The 26,655-nt window shown below is 40.9% G+C and overlaps 1 protein-coding gene across 3 annotated transcripts in view; it reads right to left on the reverse strand.

Moving 5' to 3' along the window:
* LOC117898575 (protein tincar) overlaps positions 1-26,655 on the reverse strand; it is a 77,245-nt gene that overhangs the window by 20,609 nt on the left and 29,981 nt on the right. For all 3 annotated transcript variants that reach the window (XM_034808090.1, XM_034808093.1, XM_034808094.1), the window contains exons 4-5: positions 3,692-4,549; positions 3,037-3,152 (exon numbers count right to left, since the gene is read on the reverse strand). In XM_034808090.1, the coding sequence (XP_034663981.1) occupies positions 3,037-3,152; positions 3,692-4,037 (462 nt within the window). In that variant the 5' untranslated portion in view covers positions 4,038-4,549. The remainder of the gene's footprint in view (positions 1-3,036; positions 3,153-3,691; positions 4,550-26,655) is intronic.

Genomic DNA, 26,655 nt, shown 5'->3' on the forward strand with positions numbered 1-26,655 from the left:
GTCTCTGGCAGCCACCTCCACCTCCACCTCACCACTCTGCAATCTCTCTATTCCCCCGTTTGTTCCTATTCCTATTCTCTATCTTTATTCGTTTAATTTCGAATGCTGTGCAAATATAAAAGTCGCAAAGTTTTTGTGCATTTCGTCGTTGTTATGGGCTCAGTGTGTGTGTATGTGTGACAATTGGAGCAGCTCCCCTGTGTCTGCCATTCTCCGAGTCTCTCTCTCTTTGTGTGGTGGGAGACTCCTTCCCTGGTGGAGCCTTATCGGCTGCCACACCATAGACGTAGTTGCGTCTGTACTGTACTGTCCTACGCTGGCTAAAAACTAAGCAAAAACTATGCAATGTTCCTGTTTCCTGTTGCTGTCTAGAGGTTGGGGTTTTGCAGGGGGTGGAGTTATCATTGGGGGTTCTCGCTTGGGGTACGGTCTGGTCTGGCTCTGATAGCCACGCCTCAATGGTCACTGTTGGGATTGCAGTTTTCAACCAATTTCTGTTTGTTGTCATTGCTGATGATGTTGTAGTTGCTGTCTTTTATTAAACGTTCGCCGACGTGTGATGAACCATCCATCTCATGCACTCTCTCTCGCTCTCTCAGCTGTCTGCCTTGCTCGTTGGCGGTTTTGGTTTTGCGGAGTCCCCTCCCCCGCCTTTCCCTTTTTCTCTGGCGGTCTGTCTGGCCGCTGACTGATAGCCGCTAGCCTTTGGACGGTTTATTCACGACTTTTGTCCCTGTTTTGCTGCCTGCTGCCTGCTGCTGGCTCGTCGTCGCTTTTGTGGCTTTTTGGCAATGAACAAAACTGCCATACGAATATTTGCATACAATTTGTATACCCTTTTTTGGTGGTTTTTGGCAAAGTTGGGACATGGATTGCCATGATCTGTCAAAGCATAAAACTCGTAAAAAGTGCATTTCCATGGGAAATTGTCAAAACTTTGATGCATAAATAAAAGGTTTTGCGGCATGGAACTACATAGAAATAGTGTTTGAACATTTTAGGCAGGTGAAAGCATGATAAAAGGTTTTAAGAGATATAATTATTACTAAAAGTTGCTTTTAGGGATTTTTAAATGCATTTCAATTGCTTTTAATCGGGATAATGGATTAAATTTGTGGAGAAAAAGATTTTAGCACTGTCAAATCTATTAGAAATTATATTTAAATTGCATTAGGAGTCTGTTTTGAGCCATTTTTAACATAAAAACAACTAAAAATGTACATACAAATCATTTCCAATAGCTAGAGCTAACTCCCATGCCACATTTTAAACACCAATCATAGCCTGATTGATACATTTGTATGCTCTATTTAAGGAATGTAAGTTTGTACTTTATTTGTAAACCAATAAGGAAACATAAAAAACAAACAAACAAACATTCCATGGCTAATAAAAATCCTTAAATTGCATCCTTTAAAGCTTTTTTGAGTGTAATCAATTGAGTGAAAAACAAACACACAAATTTAATGATCCTGTCTGCACCCACATAAAAACTTGTTCTCTTTTTTGGCACAAATAAAAAAAGGTACTCAAAACCTGCCACTCGAAACTGCCACTCCAAAACATGTTGCAGGAAAAGCTCTTCAAAAGTTGATTTACCACACAGCTAAACAAAAATACCCTAACCAAGCATTTGCCTTGTCTCTTAAAAGCCATAATGAACTACTGCTTTGGCGGACAGGGCACACACTTAATGGAATTATTTTGCATTTTGGGCGGGGGGCATCAGCAGACGCTTGCCAGCCAGCCAGCCAGACTCTTCCTGTGATGGGATCTCTGGTCAGTAGTTGGCCCGTCACATTCAATGGTGCACCGAAAAGGGGCCGACGCCAAAGCCAATACCAAACCCAATCCTGTTGCAGCTTTCACACACACTCAAATCAGTTGCCTAGCTCTTGCTGCCCTTCCATTTCGCTTGTTTTAAAAACAAGCCAATTATTTGTGAAAACTTTTAGAGAGAGCGAATCACAGGGAAATGTCCCTCGTATGGAGAGCATATTCCCTCATCCTTTTCCCTGTTTTAAGTGGCTTTTACCAGGGGTGGAGGGAGCCATAGTTGTGTGTGAAAGTAAATGCCATTTGTTGGTTATTGTGTGACTCTTTTTTATATATCTATCGAGTCCCGTCATCAGCTGCCATACACTTTATAGATGGATGACAAATAAACTTCAAGCCACACACACAAAAATAACCATCAGATATACAATTTTATATATAAAATCGCTAGAGCAAAGGAGTTGCAGCAGGTCCAGCCGGAAGTATAGGTTTGGTCATCAGACGGTTGCGGGAATGGGCCAGAAATATGAGAGAGAAAAAGCCATAATTGCATTTATTATGCTGATAAAAGCAGAGACACTAACAGCCAAACAGAGCGGAGAGAGCACAGATAGAGCAAGGCAGGGTAGGAGCCAGGCAAAAGCGACCAGGCACAGCAGTCAGGGAAGAGAGAGAGAGGAACTTTGCCATCGGCAGGAGGCAGAACACTCACAGTGCAGCCAGGCTAAAGGATAACCAACGCAATTGCCAGACAACACTACGAGTGAAGTGTCCATGTGTCCCTCTCTGCGGCAATGTGTGTCTCTATGTGTGTATGTGTGTGTCCTGTCAGCCATTTTGCGGATGCTGCACTGAAAAGGACCCACAACGTATGCTCCTACTCTGCTGCTGCTGGCTCCTCTGGCTGTTGCTGTTTTTGTTTGCAAATAAATTTAATAACGACGAATAATGCCACTAAAAATAATTCACACAAACACACAAAGGAGGGGCGACAGGAGAAAGCAGCTAAGGGACAAGCAATATGGAGCACCACCAGAGAGACAACAACAAAAAATTTAATTATTGAGTGCAGCCAGCCACAGCTATGCACACACACACACACACACATGCACATGGCCATATAAATATAAAGCCAAAGGACAAAGGACTTTCTCCCCACCGGGTACAGAGTTAATTATTGTAAGGGCTGGGGCTGGGGCTGCATGATCCCGCTTAAAATCCCATTGGCAATACAAGTCCCAACCCAACCACAAAACTTACCTTAAACACTGCCGAAGTGAAGAATACTGGCAGCAGGATGAACACCACGCCAGAGAGGACTATCTGTAGATTCAATTCCGCCACGGGCTCAATTTTCCAGGGTATCAGAGAGCAACCTAGGGGAAAGGGGGAGCAGAATATGGTTAAAGAAATTGAGGGAAAAATGTGTGAAGCAATATTCAAAAAAAATTACTTATTGCGTGCTCAAAGCGTTCTTTAATATTTACAAATTTTGCAAAATAAAATTAAACCCCTAACTTTATTTTCCAAACTAAAATAAATGTATCTATTTAAGGATTCAGAATTATGAAAAATATTCAAAGTTCTCTTATGCTTTCTTGAGTGTTTCCTGTCATGAAAGCCATCATGTTGGTTAACATTAAATTAAATTAAATATAGATATAATAATCTACCAAAATCTACCAAAATGTTTCCCCATGCACAAATCTCCTTAAATTTTAGCCATCTAAATGACTAGCACACATTTCTCATTGCATATTAAACCCACAATAAATTATACAAAAGACCAACTGCAACGAAGATATATATGAAGAACCACAATGTATAAGAAAATGCAACTAATGTGGCATTCGTGTGTATTGCTGAACCACACACAAAGGCAAGAGAAAATTTATTTAGTAGAGAAAATACTCACCCAAGAACCTGTAGGCGCCATGCATGGCCAAATATCCTTGGAAGAGGGTGAGTAGGACACCGTACCAGATCGACCAGAGCGAATTCAGATGCAGATAGCTACCAGAGTCGTGACCAGAATGCTGCAGATTGGTGTAGCGACTCTGGTGGCGCTTCGATTTAATGTACTTTGCCTGCAGCTGCTGCTGCTGTTGGGTGAGGCTGCTGCTGGTTGCTGTTGTGGCATTGGTGAGCATCGAGTTGCACATGCTCGAGTTGAGACTGCCACCGCCACCTCCGCCGCTGCTGTTGCCGTTGCCTCCGCCAGCGGATCCTCCGCCAGCACCATGATGATGCTTGCCACCCATTTTTGTTCTATGGGGGATATTCCTTTGTTTGTCTTTCACTCCTTTCGAGCGACACTCTTTTGTTATATTTTCCTACTGGTTTTCACTGCTCCTCCGCCACCCGGTTGTTGTTTTTCTGGGCTCCTCTCCACGCGACAACGAATAATGTTGACAATCAATTTCTGTCTGCCTGTCGCTCTCTATCTCCTATATGTCTGTGTGTAAGCTTCCCGCCTAACGTATTTGTATTGATTTCGTATTGATTTTGCTCGTTGATTTTCTATTTACTCAAGAGCTGGTTGCTTTTCCCGATGATGATTTTCCTGCTCTGCTCATTGTTTTGCCCCCACTACTCCCCGGTCGGCTGTTTTGTTGCGGATAATATTTGCTCGCTGATATGGCTCATTATAGCATCGTCCGACGATTCTGATTCTGTTTGCTGGCGCATATTTGTGGAAGCTCAACTGTGCGCAGTTTTTCCACCACCTACACGCCTAGCCTTGATTGCCACTGATTTGATGATGCGACGACGACTGCAATGAAATCGAGAATTGGAAAACGTGTGAATTAGTTGTGGGACTACACAAATAAATACCAGGGGGGAAAAACAAATGCTGCAATTGATAGGAGATATTGTCATACAATAGAGTTTGATACCCTAAATTAGGAATAAGGAAATACTAGTATATAAATGTATTGGAAAAGATTCTAAGATAGGAAAATGTCTTGTATGAAGATTAAAATTATTTGACCTATTCAACTATATTCATAATACAGTAATGAATGAGCAGATTTAGAAAGCCCAGAGGTGTTGGGACATCTAGCAGCTGTCGCGCATTTTAGATAACTTTAGTGACAGACGAATGGTCGTAATTCATAAACTCATAAATACAGCTCGAAGTACGAACGTTATCACTACCGTTATCAACATTTTGCTGCTGCGCTCCCCATCAACATAATCATCCTTGCAAACCAAATACAAGCAGCAATAATGAAGCACAACCACAATTTGCTGGCAGCCACCACGCCACGCAACAAATGTGGCAAAATTTCGGCTTTCCTTTCGCACTCCGTAAAGTGCACCCAGCACTAGAGCGAGTACACACAATTTTAACTTCTGTTGCATCAAATCAAACTTTTGCAGAACTTTCTGTGCAATGTTTTTTATTGTGTGTGGTTTTGTGTTATTTACCTTACCGTAGAGCAATAAAAAAAAAGCATAACCCAGGAATACATGTGTACTTCGTTTAGCCGAATATGCCCTCACTAGCACGCGGTAATCAGTTTCTTCAATCACTTGTGGACAGCGCGCGATCTGCCTTTTTTTTGCATTCCTTCATCCTCCCCCCACGCACTGAGTGACGACGCGCCATTTGATGTTCTGCTGCAGCGACCGAGAGCAATAAAACAACAAAAACGCTGTTTGCATTTCTACCTGCGTAACATATTTCGCAGCAGGCAGATCAGGCGAGTCGAACCCATGTAAATTGCAACAACAGCTTTTCAGAGCTTTGCTTTCTCTGGCCCTTCGCTTACCGATTCGCGGACATGCACGGACTTGCAAGGCAGTGGCATGACCACAAAAAGTATGAGGTGGGTTTCTATGAGAATATGAAGGTGCCTCAGTAATAAATATAATTTCTTATTACGAATTTAGCTGATTTTAACCATACTGTCGATGCTCATGGAGAGCTCTATTATTAATATTTCTCAGTAATCTACTACGGATAGTCACTCCTCTATTTCTACTAATATTTTCGCTACATTTATCATCATTTAATCAACACATCCGCATCCTACCCATTGCAGGATATAATCGGTTCATTAAATACTCACACAATTAAAACAAATCCCCTTTATAAACCAACAACTAGTGCTGTGTGTGTTTGTTTGTGTGTTTTTGTGCGAATTAAGCATTAGATTAAATAATTAGAGAAGCGGACGAACAATTATCAATCTGGAAAGCGCTTTAAAAATTCAACAGAATTTAACAACACACTTAAACGCATGAATTATTTAATGCCGACAAGCGGAAATCCAAGCCGTATTTTAATTAGTCGATGGACTGGCAGCGAGACACAGACACACAGACTGCGACAGAGGCAAAAGCTTGCCTGGGCCTGGCCTGGCCAATGGCCAAATTGACGGGTTCAAATTGGCAACAATTTAAACAAGATTACAACTGGCAAATGGATGTGGATTGGATATGCAGGGGGGATGGGGCATGTAAACTATAAATCAATCCTCAGGGGAAGTACAGGAAGTGAGCGGAGACTGTGGACGGACGGACGGACGGACAGCAGGAGGCGGCCATGCGGTGTCTGTAAACCAATTTGGCACATGGGAGTTGCCAGAGTTGTCACAGTCTCGCTGTTTGCTGGCTCTGGGACTGCCAGGGTTGCATTTGGGTGTTGCAGTGTTGCTCTTGGGTGTTGCTGCTGTTGGGTGTTGCTTTTGGGTGTTGCCGCGCTGTCGCATAATTAAGGCAACGGCAGACAAACAGAATGCGAGACAGAGAGAGAATGGCGGAAAGAGTGGCAGACACAGACAGAAAAGGAGAAGCCTCCAGGGAGGAGGTAGGCCCTTTGTCTGGGGGCCCTTGTTTAATGCGTCGCGCCTCGAGTTCTGCCACATTGGAGGCAACATAATTATAGGCCATAGACACACACACACATCCGGCAAAAAAGAAAGAGAGGGGAGTGTGTGTGTGGCAGGTAAACTATTTGCAGCTTTGCGTGTTGCAGTGTTGCAACAAAACATGTGTAGCGGAACCGTTAACACTGATGCGGCAGCGGCAGCAGCGAATGCCTTTCAACAAAATGTTGCGTTTTGTACAACACCACCGCAAAAGAGAGAGAGGGAGGGAGGGAATTGATGTTGCCCCAAAGGGAAACGCAATTTTCTTGCCTCTTTATAGCATTTGGTCGGTGGTTCCGCTGCTCCTCCTCCGTTTTGTTATGCAAAAATAATAAAATGTTTGCAATTTGTTCGAGTGTCCCCGCCGCTATTTGTAATTAAAAAGTGTTGCACAACGAGCAAAAGAGAGAGAGAAAGAGTTAACAAATGTGCAACCATGCTCCATGCACTTTTTTACTGCCGCTCGTACTCCTCTTTGGAGTCCAGTAATTGACAGGATTTAATTGATAATTGCTGTTGTACGACTGAATGTTCAACAACAAATGGCAAATGGCATGTCAATGGCTCCGAAAATGGGTACGCCAAATGGTAATAGATTTGGCATCGTTATCGGCATCGGACAGGGGAATATCACTTAACCGCATGTTACTGATATGCCATTGAAATCTCATTGAATTGATGATTATAATATGGTAATTTGAGGAATCAGAAAGGGGAATTAACTTTAAGAGTAGAATAATAAGTTTTATCGTTTATGAATCGGGAAATTAACTCTTTGATATTCGAGTGTCAGTCCCTTCTTAATTATTGAATTAATCAGTTTTAAACCATTAACCAAACTTGGGTTAGGAATCAGTTAACATTCGGTTGTTGTCAGTTTCCATTTATTTTGTTCATAAGGAGCATTTAATGTTAGAAAATGTTTAAAAAAACGTTTGGTTATGAGTGAAAAATGCGCTAATAGATCGACCATAAAGTACGCATAATTTCAGTAAATCTCATTGTATTATTTCCCTAAAGCAATTCGTTTCTAAAGCAGTTAAACAGTTAAAACATATTTTAAATGATTTTTTGCATAATTTTTGCACACATTATCAACGCTAGAAATACTTTAAATTTAAAACCCGAAAGCAAAGCCACTTTAAAGCCTTGTCCAGCCAAATATCATTGCAGTCAGCTAACTTTCGGCATGCCAAAAGTTTGCAGCATAGAAATTTCGTACAAAATTGTGAGGTGTCAAATTGAAGCAGTTGACATCTGCCATAAGCCCGACAGGAGCTTGTCAAGACAATATTCCAACGACAAACTGTTACCATATTCAGAGACGCAGCCAGAGCGACTTCCGAGTCAAGAAACAATCAACGGAATTGAAGTCGAGTGGAGCAAAGGACTTCACTGCTTATCCCATCTGAGAAGCAGATAGAAGCTTCCCTTCACACAAACCAACACGGGATAAGACCTGTTCCTGTACTCTGGAGTGACTCACACATGACGATATTAATTTTATGTTAATTACAATCTTCACAAGATTGTTTGTCTGCTGTGCCCCTGTAGAGGAGCGCAGCTTCAACTGCGTTCTGTTTCATGTTTGTGTTTGCCCAGTGACTGTCTACCCCATGGCATTCCATGGGCCAGGCCATGTGGCTGCTGTGTGTCCCTCAGTTCATCTTCTCCGCCGGAAATGGAGGGTGGTTAATGGGCTTTCCTTTTGGTATTGCTGTGAGGATTTCCTTCCCATTTCCTTCCCTTTAACTTGAGGCATACTCAACATCAGATTAGCCCGGCCGCAAAAGTCATAAATGCAGATGTTTACATTTCTTTTTCCCCTACTCCTGCGACTCTCTTCCTTTGGGGCATTTGCTTTGTCTTACAGTTTGGAAATCCAAGCGCCAGGACCAGTACTTGTTTTTTTGTTTCATGTCCTTGGGGCAATTTGTCGCGTTCGCACGACTTTTACGCAAATGAAACAGCCACTTTATGGCTGCTGACTGACTGCCTGCCTGCCCTTTCCCCGTGTGTGTGTCTCTCCCCGTCTCCCTAGAATTTTCTTTTGCGAGTCATGGCGTAAAATTAAAATGCTCTGCCCCAACCCCCCAGGTGGCTGCTGCTGCTGCTGCTCCTCCAGCTGCTAATGCAAATTAAAAACTTCACTCAACTGCATTTATTTGGTTAACATAGTTGTGCCGCCCCCACTCTCCCACTTTCTGTCTCCCTGTGATAACCTCCTTGGTCGACCTTCTCCTGTGACTCATTCTGTCTGTGCTCAAAGGCGCAGACTCCACTTCACATTGGCCCCCAAACCAAATAAAAAGAAACGAGAGGCAGCAAGACGCACACAAAATATGCTAAATGGTACTTGGCACCCTGCTGCCATGCCCCTTATTCCACACACACATTATGCCTGTGGCATGCTCAAGTGGCTGCCACACTCCAAGCTAATTTATATGGCCAGCAAGCAAGCAAGCAGCTTCTTTCTTTCATTCTTTCGTGCATCTTTCCACTTCATTTGTTTTGTACAGAAAATTCCAAAGCGATTTTTGTTGTGGTTACCCCACGACACTTTTGTGATGACCAAAGCAAAAGGCTTTTGCGGAAATTGTGCTGAAGAGTTGCACAAACACAAACACAGCTGCCTCATGCACTTTTCATTTTTGATGTATTTTTGTGATATTTATTCATCTGACTTTTGCCTGCTATTCGTGACTCAAAAAAGTGGCAACAAAATGCTCGTTTTTGGTCATCATTTGATTTCATCTTTCTTTGATTTCATTTTGCTTTTTGCTGGCTTTTGTTCGTTTTTCGCTCTCTCTCTCTGCTGTGGGGTGGAGTTTGTTTTGAGAGCGTGACAAATGTGTGCAACAACACGACCCCCAATGTCACCATCCTAAATGCTGCAGCATCGTGACTCACTTGTTAAATGTATTTTCAGCAAAAAGTTACCAACAATGGGGTAAGAAAAAGCAACTGAGAAATGCAATAATCGGTATAGGAAAAAGGTCTGGGCACAGAGATATCCTGTATTTAGTAACCCAAAAAGGTAGCAGCTGCTGAAATAATTATTTGTACTTGAAATTTACATTTAAATACAATTTTACTCTACAAAAAGTTCGAGAAACTATAAAAATTAAAAGAATTTCCATCAAATTTTTTCTTTATAAGAGTCAAAGTTGATCATTTCTGCTGTTGTCAAAGTCCTGGAATTATTTATTTTATGCTGTTTATTCCACCTATATTAATGAACACACAAACACACTTTACTCCCAAGAATTCTTAAAAACCTTCTACCTGTCATACCCCATTTAATGGGCATATAAATGAAAGAAATTTATTTCTGCATTGGCTGGCAGGAAAAAGTTTTTTGGGCAACTTTTAGCAACGCCAAGGCAGAGCCTTGAAAGGTTCCACAGAGTGTGGAGGGAGCGGGGTGGGCTGCTACATGGCGCACGTGGCTTGTTTTGAATTGGATTTACACATGTGCAGAGTTAATACGTGTTGGCCCAACCCCCAACAACGCAGAACCCCCGTGCAGCCCAGTGACATTTTTTTCAATTTCAACTTTCGAAGCAGGAGAAAAAAGTGCGGCAGCTGCAAAAAAGTTGCCTACTTTTCAGCGTTAGCTTAAAAAAATTGCCATGGACTAAACTTTGTCAATTTATTTCCGGTCTCTATAATAAAACGAATAAACATAAATAATTAAAAATGGCATATAAAATTATACTGCAAAAAACTAATGCAAGAAAGAAATCCATTTCTGTTTGCCCGAGTGGAAAATTGGGTCAGAAAGCTAGTGAACAAAATCCAAGCCAAACCCCCGAAATCAAACCAAAAATTTCGACAATAAAGCACAAATATAATAAATGGGGATTAAGGGAGTGGAAGAGGGGGTTACAGCAGTGCGAAAGGGGGGAAAAGGATAGTCAAAAGGGGAGTAAAAGAGTGGCAAACGAGGGGCCACAGAGAGTAACAAAATTTATGAGTGCAATTAAATTGCGCGTCCAGCGGGCAAATAAAATTAAAATAAAACATAATAAACTACATAAATTAGAATGAAAATCGCATAAAATGGCCAGCGCAGCACAGCACAGTTTTTGCATATAAATTATCGTATCGGTGTGCGTTTGCCAACACTGGCTACCCTTCGGGTGGTGAGGTCGGCAACCCCAACAAAAACAAGCCACATACCAAGGCATTCTGCCACCCCGCTGCTAAGCCAAATAATGCGTTGAAATGTTACCAATTTTTGAAAGCGCTTAAATTGCGTTACTCTCTCTCAGCTACAGCTGGCGGCGTACAGGAGCAGGGTGAATGGTGGGTTGGCACTTTCCAGGGGAGGTTTGTGCAGTTGAAACAACTACCCCCCAAGAGACCTGCATTTGAACCTCTTGCCCTGCTGCTCCGCGCTTCACGTGTTCCGGCTCGTAAAAATAACGGGGAATTTATCGCTTTCGAATGGAGTTTTTGGGGGTAGAACTCTCGACACAAACAACAACAGGACGATGGGGACTGCTCTATGCCCTAAATGGAGGATGCATACAACGATTTTTTGGAGAGGTTTGGTATCAGTCCTAGGAAATATAAGAGCACAGAGACAAATAGCATGATTTTTGTTTAACTTTAAGGTTTAATTTAAATTACATTTAATTTCAATTTAATTCAATTAATTTGACAGATTCTCTAACTGCACATTTCCACTTTCTACTATTTATTTATTTACTCATTTCCATTATCTTCTTTCAGTTGTAGATAGTCTATAAATACGCTAAGAACGGATCATTTATATAGCTATAAATTTGATTTAATCAAAGAATTTGTCATTTAAATATTTTTAGAGTGATTAAAAAATTTCTAAGTAAATGAAAAATGCAATTAATCACTTCAAAAGCGTGCTAACTCGCATATTTATATTTTTCTCAGCACATATTAGTCGAAAAATCAATTTCAATAAAAGAAACTAATTTATTTTTGAATAAAATCCATTAAAATTCTAAAAAAAAAATAAACCAAATTGTCAGACAAATACTAGACTTATCGAGCTCTAGCAACAAAGCATTTTCAGGGTATCTTAAGCTTCGTTACATATTTATTTCGCTACATTTTGTTGCTGTTCCTTTTCCGTACACAAGCTCCTGTTGCTACACGTTTTTGTTGCTATTGCACGAGTGCTTTTTGGATAGGTCCAAACAAATATTCAAAGCAAAACACAACACAATTTTGCTGCTTAAGAAAATCGATGAATCGCTCCACAACAACAACAACAACAACATTCCCCATACCCTGCTTTGCCACACACCCACACGTACATACAGGTGGATTTTTTGTTTGGGATTCTTGAGGGTGCACCAGCATTTCCCGTATATGGCTCAGGACACGCCACATTAAGCGGCATTTTGTTTTGACATTTCCGCAGCCAGCCAAACCCCACAACAAATTCTACGCCGTTGCCTACTTTTGCGGGCAGTCGCCACAACACACAAAAAAAAGGGAAAATACCCGCAGAAAAAAGCGAAAGAAATCCCAGAGGGGGGGAAAATGGGAGCTTGGAAGGGAAATTGAAACTGCGCACTTGGCAGAAAATCAGTAGACGAAAGAGAAATCCAACGGCTTTCATCAAATGCACACGAAACGGTTGAGTTGAGCAATTTGGGGGGCTGAGAAAGGCTATCCATTAAATGGGGAAACATATTTATTGTGGATGTGTGTGGCTAAGGGGTATATGCGTCTTGGGGAAAGAACTGACAACTAATTTGGAATATTTGTAAGAATTTATATTCATTTACACATTAATTACCCGACACATGATGCAGCCAGCAACAAAGGATCTGATAAAAAAGAATCGGAATTCGTCATTAAACGCTCAAAAAAAAAGATTTAAATATTAACAAAAAGAATTGAAAACTCCAAAAAAACATCTTAAAAAATTTTAAAATAGTTCTGGATATATTCTGCAAATATTTCCTGCCACATTTGGGACTGTTCAAATAAATTCAAAGAATTCTAAGGAACCCCTAAATAATATTCCAAAATAAACTTTAGTTAAATGTTTTTATTGTGGATTGCTTGAGAATGTTTACAGGTAAATTTTGAGAGACTCTTCAACCCAGAGAAGGGATATCCAAATATTCGCTACTTGAACTCACTTTTGCTTGTTTTATTTAAATATATTTATTTGGGTTCTGATTATAATAAGACCTTGTGGTTCGACCATTGCCCATTTCTTGACCAAAGACTGTCCCCCTTCTGCTTTGACCTTATTCCTGCCAGAGTGCCGCCTACTGGGTATTGCCTGCCAATCCTTATTGGCCTTATTTCGCTTGGCTTGCTTTGGCTACTGCTTTGGGCCGTTCTTTGGCTCCTTCCTTGGCCTCTTTTGTGGCCCCATTGTTGTCCCCTTCTTTGACTCCTGCTTTGGCCCCTTTTTTGGCCGCCCTCTGCCTATTCCTTTTGCTGTCCCTCCTCTACCTATTTGTTCTTTTGCCCTTCTTTGCTTCCCAATAATTTCCTTTCAATTTCAGTTGCTCAGATACGAGTAAAATTGGTTTTTTAATTAAGTCTAAAGAAAAAAGTTCAACTATATATCACTGAACACTGATATGTGTAGGTTCTGCCCTGTCCTGTCCCTTCTCTGTACTTTTCCTACCGCTCTTCTGCGCCTCTAGCATTCTCTTTTGTTTCTCATCTATTGACTTCTACTTTGGTTCTTGTTTTTTTTCTGTTTGTTTGTTGATCTGCCATCAGCAATAATAAAACAGAGGCTAACCGACTGACCCGAACTGTTTCATTTCAGTTGAAAGCAAACAGAAATTGCAGTGGGGCAATGCTGCAAGGGTAAATGGAGTGCCAGCCTGCAAGGCATGTGGCGAGAGGATGTGGGGAGTCATATAGTTATGGTAGGGCTAGTCCTTTATAGCGAGGGAATGGCAGCGTCCGCGTCCCGGCAGCCGCTGCCTCATAATGATTGCATTTCCAAATCAAAATCAACAAACAGCACAGCGGGTCACAGGAGGCGGCGAAGCGGCGTATGAGCAATATTGAATCACAAACACCGTTATGTGAGTGTGCATGTGAGTGTGCATGTGTGTGTGTGTGTGGACTTGACTTTTGGCCCGAAAGTGTTTTAATTGATTTTGCATTGTGTTGCGTGTTGAAAATTGGAAAATCTGCTACAAGCATTTCCACTAAAGCCATCAATAAGCTGTTGAATAAATTATGCCCAAAAATCACACAGGATATATGCAGGATACACACAAGGACACACACACACACATATGGTTATATTTGCAGCCAGATGTCAGCGAACAAGAGCCGTAAAATCCAATAAATTGAATGGAATTTCAAGTGTTGAAGCCAAAACCACACGAAAAAGAAACAACAAAAATTGCAAAATGTTTTTGGGATTTATTATAGGACATTGACAATTATTTCAGTCAAGTGAGAGAGCAGCAATAACAAGAGGCATCCATTCATCTTGAGTTGAAAGTATTTTGTTCAAGGATTAAACCGCAAATAACAGCAACAGCAGGAGCAGTGGCAGAGAAAAAACTAAAGGACAAAACCGCAGCAGCGCTAAAGGATCAAGCAGCAGTGGCAATAACCAAAAGTGACAGAATCGAACCGAAGCTCAACCTCAAGCCGGGGAAGCTATTAAAAATTGCACATGCCACACGGAGAGAGAAAAACAAAAGAGCAATCAGTCAAGAGTCAAGAGTCGAGCAGCAGAAGTAGGTTTCAATTTCACTTAATATCAAAACCACAGAAATAAAGAAAACGAAAAGAGCAGATAGATTGAGGAAAAAGATATTGGGTATAGAGAGATTGAGGAGGGAGATTGAGCGATTGAGGAGCAGCATGAGAAGTCTCGAAGCAAGAGGATTGTGAGGAGGAGAATGTGGTTACAGCTTGGAAGGAGACTGTGGTTACAGGACTGCCCCACTGAATGACTAAAGCACTGGCTGACGGCTGACGGCTCACTGGTCTCTGGTCACTGTTCACAATTCAAAAAAGGAAACAAAAATACAACAAAACGAGGCAACAAAAAGGCCAACAAAGTTGTTGTGCCAAGCCGCAGTAGATGATGACTCTGGCATGTGGGGGACAGTCCAAAGAACACAAAGGAGTGAAAAATGCAACCACAGTTGGCAGCTGCTCCACCTACAGCTGCCAGCACAGCACTACCGCTCCTCCTCCTACAAAAAAAAAACGAAAGAAAAAGAACTAAAGTAAAGCGTGAGTAAAGTCAGCAAATCAAATGGCATGCAGATGCCAAGTGCGTTTGGGGGGCAGTGCTGCCAGGCAGGATTAGGCGGCGAAGCAGGAGCAGAAGCAGGACGAAGCCAAGGCAAAGGCAAGCCAGTTGGTTCAGCTGCCTGCCACATGAATGCCGATAGTTGTCAGAGATTATGACACGAGAATGCCACAAGCAGTCAGGCAGGCAGCACAGGCAGGCAGGCCAAGGCAGGCAGTCAGCAGGGAAAAACCCGAGTATGAGAGGGCTTTGAGGTTGGGCAAAAACTTTCAAGCAATGAACACATTTGCGCATATTTGCATAAAACTCGCTGCAAAGGATGAAAAGTGCAGCACGGGCAGCAGTGAGTAGGAGAGAGGAACAGCAGCAATCACTTGGAGGGAGGAGCAGGGGGAACAGTAACTGCGGCGGAATATTAAAGGAAAAGAAATGCCAGAGCAAACTCAAACATGGACATTAAAAATGGGCATCCACTCTGTGCTGCACATCCACAACACGAAGCCTTGATGCACTTTCTCTTACTCTCTCTCTCTGTGCTGATGCGTGGCCAGGTCATGTCATGTCATGTGGCATCTGCATCCGCATCGGCAACTCATCGGCAAATGCGATTCTCCGAATGGAAATCTCTTTTAAGTGAGAAAATCGGAAATTGCGGAATCGGAAATACAGCAACAGTCTGTCTCTGTCTCTGTCTCTCACTCACTCTCTGTCGGCTCTTTCTCGCTCTTTTTATGTATGTTTCTTAAGGGACATTTCCCGCTTTGAAAGATTTCTTGATAAAAAGTTGATTGGCGCCCTTAATTCTCAAGGAATTCTCACGGAATTCTAAAGGAAATTATTTGAAGTAGATACAAGATTGCACCATTTATCTTGTATATTTTTGTGTTTTTACTCTTTGTTTTTTTTATCCTTTTTATTCCACTTTCTGCTAACTATTTTTTAATATTTTAATATTTTTTTTAAATTTTTTAATGTAGAAATCGTCTAAACTTGCACTTTTATATCCCGTATCTTTTATTTTGGCATTTATCCATGCATTTTATTTTTAATTATTCATTTTTTAATATCCCCATTTAAGTTATTCATATTTATTTATGTATGAATATTTTTTTTATTTGTATTTTTATTTTATATATTTTTTTAATCATATTTTATTTATTTTTTTTCATCTATTTATCTATTATTTATGGATCTATCTAAATATCTATATTTTATCCTTCAATATTTATCCCATCTACCTACATAATTCCTACACAAATTTCATATTCCTTCTGCACCTTTTCTATCCAAAAAATCCCTCATATATTCCACCTGCTCAAGAGTATCTACAACTTGGCATTCATCCTTGAGCAAGAGTACAATGCCGTTCTCGTTTCTCTCTCAAATATGCAGCCATAAAACTTGATCAACTTGTGTGAACATGGCACGGAAGCAGGGGACAGAGAGAGAGTCATGCCACAGGAAGAGCAACAGCAGAGGAGGGGGCAGAGCGGTATGTCCCCTGGTACTTATTGGTGAAATTGTGGAAGTTCATGCCTGCATAAGAAAAAAAATCATAAAACTGCTGACAACAACAAAAACAGAAAAACAGAATTACAAAAATATATTCCCAGTAGGGCTTAAAGCCCTGCCACACATGTCAGTGTGTGTGTGTGTGTAGATAAAGATGCAAAAGGACACATCTCCCCCCTACATTGACAGAGTCTATAAGGCTCCATAAGCTACGATTATTAAAAATTGAAAATATTTTTCTACTAGCAAAGGATTTGCCCAGGCAAGGAGGCAAAAGTTGCCTTTCTTTTTCTTTCTTTTTTCTGATTGCAGTTTATGCATATGAATAAAGTTGTGCGGCATTTAAACTGGTCACAAAAGAGCATACAAAGTAGGAGATAAGAGACAAGACAAAGAAGGAGTTTATAGAGGAATCAATTGGGGGGAAAAGGAACGAAGAGATGAAGGAACAACAGCAGAAAGATGAAGGTACGACAGCAGCAACCACAGGAGTTAATGTAGCCAGAAAGGAGAAGCTGTGGTAGATAAAAGGATGAAAGCTTTTAGAAAATAAAGAGGAGTAGCAATAGCTGAAGCACAAAGAAAACCTACAAAACAAAGTCCCAAAGAGGCTAAACGATTGACCATTTACATTGAAATCGAGTAACAGCAGCAAGGAAGGATTCTTCCTCCCGCACAATCCACAAAAACCAAAAGGGAAATGTCGCAAAATGCAATTAAATTATGAAAGGTCTTTGCAGGGCGGGGAATAAAATAGGTGCGGATGTGGGTTGCCATTTAGTTGGCTGACTTAGTTAGTGACTGTGGGGGAAGGGGGGGAAACCTACAACTTTTCGAGCACAAAAAAAAAAGAAACACGAAAAAGGTGCAGGCAGTGAGGCAGGCAGCACCATTAAAGTTGGCTAAATTGTGGATAGAACAAGAAATACAAGAAAAAAGCTGCAATGCATTATTCATTTACTCTCTAGCTTGGTCTCTGTCTTACGCTCACTCTCTCTTTCTTTTTCATTCGCTCTCTAGTTCCCTCCCTCCTTCAGCCATTAGTCAAAGCGTCAAGCGTAAAATGCTAAACTGAAATTTTGTGTTGAACAAATGTTGACAGCTAACGCGGCAGTCCCCTACCAGCCCGCCACACCCTCGTGACACCACCGTCTTCGTTTTTGATGGGGCAGCTCCATTAGGCGGCAGGCAGGCAGCGCCTTGACAGCTGCTGCGACGAGTTGGCAGCGCTGCGACAAAGTGACGCAAAGTTTAATTGAAATTCTAAAAGGAATTTGCACAAAACTCAGGCACTGGATAATCGTGGAGGGGAGGATAGGCAGAGGGAGGGGTAGGGGCGGCTTTGGAAAACTTCCCGCAACTTCAAATTAGTTTTACATATTATTAGATATTGAAAAAAATAAAGGAAGAATCAAGAAAAATTCTTCCTAAATTCAATGTACATTTATCTGTACATTTTCCGTGTTCGTTCCACATATTTATTGGTGATGCTTGAAATACTTGCCGTGAAAGCAAAACTTTAGCCCAGAGATCTCACTTGAAAAGTTTAGAAAAAAAAAACTTATTGGCATGGGCAGATGCTCAGCGGAAACACTTAAGGAAGGATATGCATAGGGAGAAAAGTGTAACAGAATTTCGTGATAAATTTTCCATCAAATATAATAGTTAGTGCAAATGAAAGATGAAAATTAAATATATAAGAACTAAAAAATAATAGATAGTGACTGTATTGTTTACACATCAATAAATATTAAACATTGTGAAGATTTAAGCAGAATATTCTACAATATTTTAATCAATGAATGAATATTGCATTCAATATTTAATCTCCTTTTTTGAAGCTCTATGAAATATTTAAAATAATAAAATATAATTTTAGAAACGCATGAAAAATCATTGCTGGAAATATTCTTTAGAAATTTAAATTTTTAATATTCTACCAAAAATATTTACTTGATTTTTAAGTTGAATCTTAATTTATTTTTTCTGCTTTTCGGCCATTTATTTATAAATATTTTTCCAAACATTCCTCAGTCGCTCTGCAAATATTTCTTCACACGTTCTTCCCTCCATTTCTCTCAGTGTTTCAGTACTCCTCAAAAGCTTAATGACCAAAGTGCTCTAATCAATTTTTATATTCCGCTCTCAAGCTGCAACCACAAATTGAATGAGCCAACTCGACTCGCAGTCCCTTTGATTCATCAGGCGGCAAGCGGCAGGGCAGGGCACACACACAATGTTTTGGTTCGCTGGAGGTCGAAAGCCACTTGAAGAACTGAAGAATGAACATTTCCATTTGGTCTTATGAAAAATTAAATGAAGCCAAAGCCATAAACTCTGAACTCCAGCTGCTGCTGCTGCTGCTGCGGCTGAGGCTCCTTCATCTGGCAGTCAGTCATCGTTCGTCTTTGGTCTCTCGTCTCGAGGTAAGTGGCAAAAGTCAAGTGCCGCAAACGTTTTTGGTTTTCAACAGCAGGGGGGAGGCAAAAGGCACACTCTCATATGGTGCAAGCTGTTCATAATTTGTTGCCACACAAAAAAAAGCCCACCCAAAAAGAAGGCTCCACACATTTTTCCTGTCCTCAGGGACAAGAATTTGAATTTTAATCTGAATCTTTTTTCTTTGGATTTTTCCTTAGAGCCTCTCTCTCTCCCCCTCTTGTTTTTTTGACAAGTCTCCTCTTGCAGTTTATTAGAGCAAACTTTTGTGGCACAAGTTGAAGATTTCAAGACAAATTTAATGCGGCAGATATCCAGTGATAAGAAAATTTAGAAGTGACACAGCCACACACACACATAGGCAGACTCTGTCGAATCCCAGAGAGATTCCGAGAAAAAAGAGGCGGCAGCCCAACGTTTGGTAACATGAAACTTTTCATCGTCTTTTTTTTTTGTTTTTTGTTTGGTGTGTTGGGGGATATACGAGAATCACAGCTGGCAGTTGAAAATAACACTTATCGCCCCATGGAATGACACAGGAGCAGTGGCCAGAGGAAGAGGCGGCAAAGGGGGCTGTAAAAGCGGCAAGAAAGGGTGCCAGGAAGAGGCAAGAAAGGGTGCCAGGAAGAGGCAAGAAAGGGTGCCAGGAAGAGGCAAGAAAGGGTGCCAGGAAGAGGCAAGAAAGCGCTCTGAATGGGCGCCAGCAAGAGGAGGCTACAAATGGTGGCTTGAGCGCTGGCCTGTATAAAAGTTGGGTTTATAGATATGCGATCTTTGCTTTTTATTGGCTTTCATGGGGCGTGTGTGTGTGGCAAGAAGGAATGGAATCCAAGGAGCAAAGCAGTCAAAGAGTTGTTGCAGTGAAAAGGTGGAAAGCAGTCCAAAGGGCTGGAGCAATGTAGCAAAAAGGGAGAAGAGCACTCCAAAGGGTAGAATGGGGAAGAGAAATACCAAAAAAAGCAGAGTTTAAGCAAAAGCTTCCCTTACCCTCCCACCGTTTTGTAGTTTTCTTTCTTCAACTTAATCCTTTCTTATTGAAAACCAAAAATGAACGCAAAAAGCAAGGCCCAGGCCTTCTGCCTCAAAGATAAATCTTTATGCTTATAACCCCACACTCGCCCTCTCTTTCACTTCTACTCGTGAAGCGGCACGTGCGGCCTCTGAAAACGAGTTGGCAGTTCTTTTAGAGTGGGTTTTGTGGCATGGTGCGGGGTGCGGGGAGTGTGTGTCGTTAGGCGGGAATGTCGTGGCAACGCTTTAGACCAATTCGCATTTTGAGCAAATTTATGACTTGATTACAATACGCATGCCACATGCAGCACAGGCTCCCCGGGGAGGCTGAAAGCGGAGTAAAAGACGTGGAAGTCCACAGCGTGGACAAGTTTTGGTTGAAGGCAAATGGCAAATAATGTCATATTATGGCCAGAGTAAAGCAAAGCCGATAATGTAACAATCACAAGGATAGGGCGAGGGATAAAGGGTAAGAGTGGAAAATATATATTGGAGCAATGGGGGGAGAGACGATAGAAGAAATGTTTTGGAATAGAGGAAAAGATTTATAAGAGCAGACAATTTATGGAGAGGAGAAACAGATACAGAAAATTGAATTGAGAAGTAAAGAAAAAGTAATTATAGAATACAAGAAAGAAGACAGAAAGGAGCAGAGGATATAGGAAATTATTTTAAAAATAAAACGTAGAGAAAGTTGTGCTAGAAAAAAAGGTAAAAATGTAGAAGCTACTCATGTAGAAAACTACTCAGATGAGGTAAAAATAAAAGTACATAAATTAGGGTAAAGATTCGTTAACAAAGAATTAATTGAAATTTCTAGAAGACACAGCGACACAGGAGAAAACAGAGGGGGAAATAAATACTCGCAAATGATGGCAGTTCAAATTAAAAGGAACCTTTGAAAACCTTCCCGCAAAATAATATGGGTAGACGCTATTTCTGCGCCAAATGGCCTCGCTTTTAGGGGCGTGGCATTGTAAATTGTGGCGACAACAATTCAATTTGTCGCCCCAGTGAACACCAATTCGATTTGCGGTTTATTTTTTCTGTTTTCTGTGTCTTCATTTCTATCTATTTTTGTGTGTGTTTAAAACTCTGTTTTTTAAGAGACTTTCAACTTAATTCAATTGATTAAATTTACTTTTGACTCCCGCTGCTGGCTTCGCTGCTGTTGACAGGCCGAACACGCCCACACAGAAAAATATGATTTAATTCGAGGGAAAAACTTTAACGAATTTATGTACAATACATGTACATATATATGTATGTACATATATGTATGTACATATATGTACATACATGTATGTATATCCATTATATATCGCATTTTAAACAATGTCCAACCAGGCGTCACGTCAATTTTTTATATGACGTTGGCTATTGATTGATTGATTGATGGATCGATGGATGGATGGTTGGATGTACACTGTAGTGAAATCAATGAGCCGCACTTTTGCTTCTTGAGTGGCCATCAATATTCTCACTGCTCTGCTGCGCTCCCTCTGCCTTGCCCACTGCGCTGGGGCTCATTTCTCATTAAGAAATCGGTTTTAAATATATACAAACATAAGGGACATTATGTACATGTATGTTTATGTGTATCGGTAGATATGTGTGTGAGAAATGAAAACTTATTTCGTCTGTAAATAAAGACAATTTTTCATTGAATCGAATTACAATTCAATTGCCTTCAATGGCATGTGTTGTCCTGGTGCCACGGAGCCTTCTCATTTTTCTTTACCCACTCCTCCCTTCTCTGTTTGCCGCTCTTAGGTACGGAGAAGTTGCCCCCAAAAAGGCAACACATTCACAAAGAGAAACATATATGTACATGGTAGCCAAATCTAATAATGAGCTTGCCACCTAACGAATGTTAAGTAGCGAATGGGAGATACAATGAGTGGCGTAGAAAAGTAGGGAGATATACAAACTAGGGTGTATGTAGGTGTAGTAAAAAGAGAGGAGAAGTAGGCAGAATGAGAGGTGCAGTAGAAGGAGTCGTGTGACAATAGGAAGGCAAAGTAGCGAGAGGATAAGTAGCGAGCTATCTAGTAGGAAGAGAGGAATATCACAAACAACTAAAGTGAATAAAAGCCAGATATACTGTAGGTAGTACTTGGATAATCTCTACTAGATAAATCTAGCTAAAGCAGCTAAATGTGTAATAGGATTCGTTGAAAAAGTAACGAGTATTGTAACATAAAAAGGTACTGTAGTGAGAGATCTAGAAGAGAAGGTTTAAGTACATACAACAAGGGAACTAAAACTGGGAAATTATTTAGACAGAGGTTAAATAGAGGTTAGACACAGGTCACACAATGAGAGATGCACTAACGAGAGTCGCAGGAAGCATAACTTTAAGTAGCGAGTAGAGAGCAAAAGTAACGAAAGTTCTAGTAAAGAGAAACACGCTAAGTCGAGCAATAAGCTGCTGGATCAGTTAAGATGGCAGCTCACAGTTCTCCTACCTGACGCAGCTCCCGCTCTCATTCCTCCTACGGTGACATTTGAATTTTTGGCCATTTTAGCGCAAATTTCTCAATTTTTGTCGGCTGTTGTGTGTGCTGTTTGTGTGTGATTCTTTTGCGTGGAGATTGTTGTTCAACCCAACTCATGATTGTTTGACTTGGTGTTTTTTTTTTCGGGCAGTGGCATGGGGGCGTTTCTTTCATTCTTTTCCAGTTTTCTTTTCTTTTCTTTTGGTTTCTTCTCTTCTTTTTTTTGCGCTTTTTGCCAGAAAATAACGTGACATGCATAAATAATTGAGTTTTCGGAAAAATACGCGATGGCAGCAGTGGCAGTGGCACTGCCAGAGCGAGCGACATGACAAACAAACAAAGGAAATGGGTAGGGGCAGGGGCAACACAAATACAGCAACAAATACACGAGGAAACGGAAATGAAATATGGCGGAATGGCAAAAATGGCAAACTAGTGAAATGCCAAAATGGCGGCGGCCACCATATTGTGTGTGTTTTTTCTGTGTTAGCGGCAAGCGAGCAAATGTGGAGCCTACAAAATGCTATCAAATATTTATTTCCAATGTGAAAAGCAAAGTCCTGACGAAGCCAAATGGAGAGAAAGCAGCGTTAGAAAACAGCGAGGCAGAGAGCAGAAACCTCCACGGGATCAACCAAATATAAATTCTGCTCAACTTTAGCCCCAAAATGCCAAAAAAAAAAAAAAAAAAGTCCAAAAAGGTTTCCACGACAAATATTGTTTCTGATTGACAATTAATCAACTAAATGGAAGCAGCCATTGTAAGCCATCTTCATTCAAACATCCTCCCGATACACACACAAATATTTATATAGAATATTTATATGCAAAATGAACAAATCAATTTGCCAAAATGAAAGCCAAACAAAAACCCCACCCGCCGCGATACATGGCCCACACATAAAGGAGGTTCACCAGACAGAAGGGCGGGCGGGGCGGTTCGCCAATGGAGTGGAATTCCTGGCTGGAAGTGAACTTCCAAAAGCTGAAAGCATAAATATTTAGACAAAATCTATTTTATACAAATAAAGTGGAGAATTGAAAGGAGCGAAACGCCAAACCGACAACAATTGTGGGCTAAACTTTTACAACATTATTGAATACTCATTGGTTGAACTACAATGGTGGGTTGGGGTGTATAAGGCTATGGGGTGTGTAGGTTTCGAAATGGAAGAGGATTTTTATGATAAATATGGTAATTATTGGACTTATTTCACATCTTTTGGAAGCATTTTCTTTCTCCCCTTAACTCTTATTGACCTTATTTTGCAGAAGTTGAATCATATTTAATGGTATATATCGTTTAGTATTTTTTTTAGATATTTCTAGTATATTTAAAGTATATTTATATTTTTCTAGTAGATTTTCAGCATTTTTAAAGAGTTTTCTGATATTTTCTAGTATTTTCTAATGGTTTCTAGAGCATTTTCTATAATTCTACTAATTCTACTATTTCTACTATTTTCTACCATTTTCCTAATATTTATAGCATTTTTATGCGTTAAAATAATTTCCAGAATCTTTCAAATATTTCTAATCAAAAACCTAAACCGACTTCTTCCCAGTTTCTACTTAGATTCCCCCTAAAATATCAACGGGCATCATTTATTCTATCAACTCTCTCCTCTCTATGTGTGCTGGTATCTTGTTTTTTTTTTCACCCAAAAATTTGTCGCAAAGTTTTTGTTGTTTTTTTTTTTGGTGTCGTCTCCTTCTGGTTTTTATGGGCAATTTATAAACTCTGTTCTATGGCTGTGGGAAAGTGAGCGTACAAAATACTTTTAAATCTTTTGTGTGGCATATAATAATTTATAAGCCATTTTTACGAAACTGTTGCTGGGGGCACAGGCACACACACACACAGACACAGGTCCTCTGCCTGCAGGAGCGCTTTTCGATTGGTCAAATTGTTGGCCAAAAATATTTAATGGTGGGGCGAGTGTTGCCCCTCAAATGTGTGTAGTTTTGCTCCGTAGTTTCTCAACCCCCAATTGTTTGACTCTAACCCCTTTCGGGCGCTCCCCCTTCGCTCCTTGCAAGAGTTTCGAGTAAATTCAATTCTGCTTAAAATGTTTTCCAAAGCAACAATTTGTGTGGAGCTCTGTAATTGCATCGAGACAGACGGGGGAGTGGGTTTGGGTTTGGGCGTCTGTGTGGTGACATATGCCAAAAATGTGACTGCAATGAAACCGGAAACGAGCAGCCGAGAGAAAACTACAGCCACAACAAAACACCAGTCACCCATCCTTGCCGTTTAACCGAGGGTACATTGTGTGCACTCAACTGTACCCAAAGACTTGAATGTGTCTCTGTGCGTCCTGTATTGTCCTTTCTGATGTTTGCCTTGTTGGGTGTTCTGTGTATTTTATGACTTTTGTATGTCCTTTCGACAGTATGTCCTCTTCTCCTTCTTCAACCATCTTCTTGGCATTTCAAAAGTTTTTGCAATGGAATTGCAAGTCCCCACATTTTTCAGATGGTTGTTGTTGCTGCTGCTGTTGTGGCTGTTGCTATTTGGGTTTTTAGCATGTGACGCCATTTGTGGCAGCGTCCAACAGTGTCCCCAGCACACCACAGTACTCCCTCTTCTGCTCACAGTCCTTGCTCTTGCGCCACGCACATTGAAAGCAAAAGCAAGGACACCCAAAAACCCAATAGGAAGACGTTTTTTTTTGTACATCCTCAAGCAAAACGAGACAGAGAGACGAGAACTAAAAAGGATGTAGAATTCTCAACCAAAAGTCCTGCCGCCCGTTCGTCACACTATTCCCAGTCCCCTGCCCCAATGGAAAGTCTCTTCCCCCCGTTCTTCTTTTCGGAAAGTCCATCTCTCTGTGTGTGAAAGGTGGGTGGAAAGGGTGTCTCTCAAGTGCTGCACATCCATTGTTGTTGCTGCTATTGTTGCTTGAATGGATACCCTGTAAAATGCAGGCACAAAGTGTGTGGCATATCTGGGTCTTAAAACAACTTTAAGACTAGGATTAAGACGTAAGTTTCTTAGCAAGAGATTTGGGACTGTGTCTTAGCAGGTTTTTAGCTGTTTTAGAGAAGAGTTTTGGACTAGGTCAAAGAAAGTCAAGGCAAAAGTAACACAATTTGCAGCAAGAAAGGGTTGCAGAGGTGGGGATAATAATGCGCTATAATTTGGTGTGAATTAAACACTTTTAAGTGATTAAAATTTATAGAGTTGAAAGCTACGCAGAAATTACATTTTAAGACAGATCTTAAAGCAACCTCATATAAAACCCAATTAATTCCCATATTCAAGCGCTTCCAAAGACAGTTCCAACTCCCATTTATTTCCTGCAGATCATTGCCCATGTCTAATATTTTCCTTGCAATATTCTTTCCTTCTCACTTACTCGTATTTGCTGTGTGTTCTAGTCTCTGGCTTCCGTTTTGTTGCTTTACACTTGTGTATGCCGCATGCCACATGCCTCTTTGCCTACCTTTAGCGCCTAGTTTTTTTTACCAACAAGTAAAGGCAAGAATTTCACTTCCTTTAGTTTAGGTTTTTTCCTTTGCTTTCATTCAACGCTTTGTTTACGACCAAATCCAAAACAATGGCATTTTTGCACATGAGCGCATTTAGGGGCTGGGTCTGTCGTCGTCGATGTTGTTGGTGTTGCACTCAAACTAAACTTTACAGCTGCTGCCACTGATGGTTCTTCCTACTGGCTGCTCCACACAGCACTGCCACCACATGACTCTTGAAATGTCTTCCTGGTCTCCGACTTGTGTTGAATATTTAATCCTTTTTTTCCTGCCTCGCCTCTCAGGGCCAGAGAGAAGTGAATTATTACGGGGCATCTTGCTGCCGCCTCAAACCGAATGGCAATCTAGCACACACACAGGCAGGAAAGAGAGGGAGAGGGAGACTGGGGGCTATGTGTGGGTCCTATTTGCTCCTTTGGAATTCCAATTGCCCGAATCATTCGACTCATTGGCCATTGCTGCCATTTTGCTTCTTTCTTTTTGCTCTGCCATTTTCCTACTACTGCTCCTATTTGTTCCTCCTGCTGCTGCTCTTTTTTCACCCATTTTCTACGGATGCTCCTATTTTTTCCAAACATTTTCTGGCTGCTGCTTCTCTTCTGTTTTCTCTCTAGTTTTTTCCTGCAGCTCATCTTTGTTTGCCCTCCGCATTAGTAATACAAATTGCACATCGAAAGAAAGTTCAACAAACTGCATTTAAAATGGAGCAAACACACACACACACACACACAACAGTGCGTCCCAAAAGTCTACATACAAATGGACAGGCAGCATTAAGCATTGGCCAATTTTAAGCATTTCTCTT

This window comes from Drosophila subobscura, chromosome O (genome assembly GCF_008121235.1).
Source record: "Drosophila subobscura isolate 14011-0131.10 chromosome O, UCBerk_Dsub_1.0, whole genome shotgun sequence".
In the NCBI taxonomy this organism is placed as follows: Eukaryota; Metazoa; Arthropoda; class Insecta; order Diptera; family Drosophilidae; genus Drosophila; species Drosophila subobscura.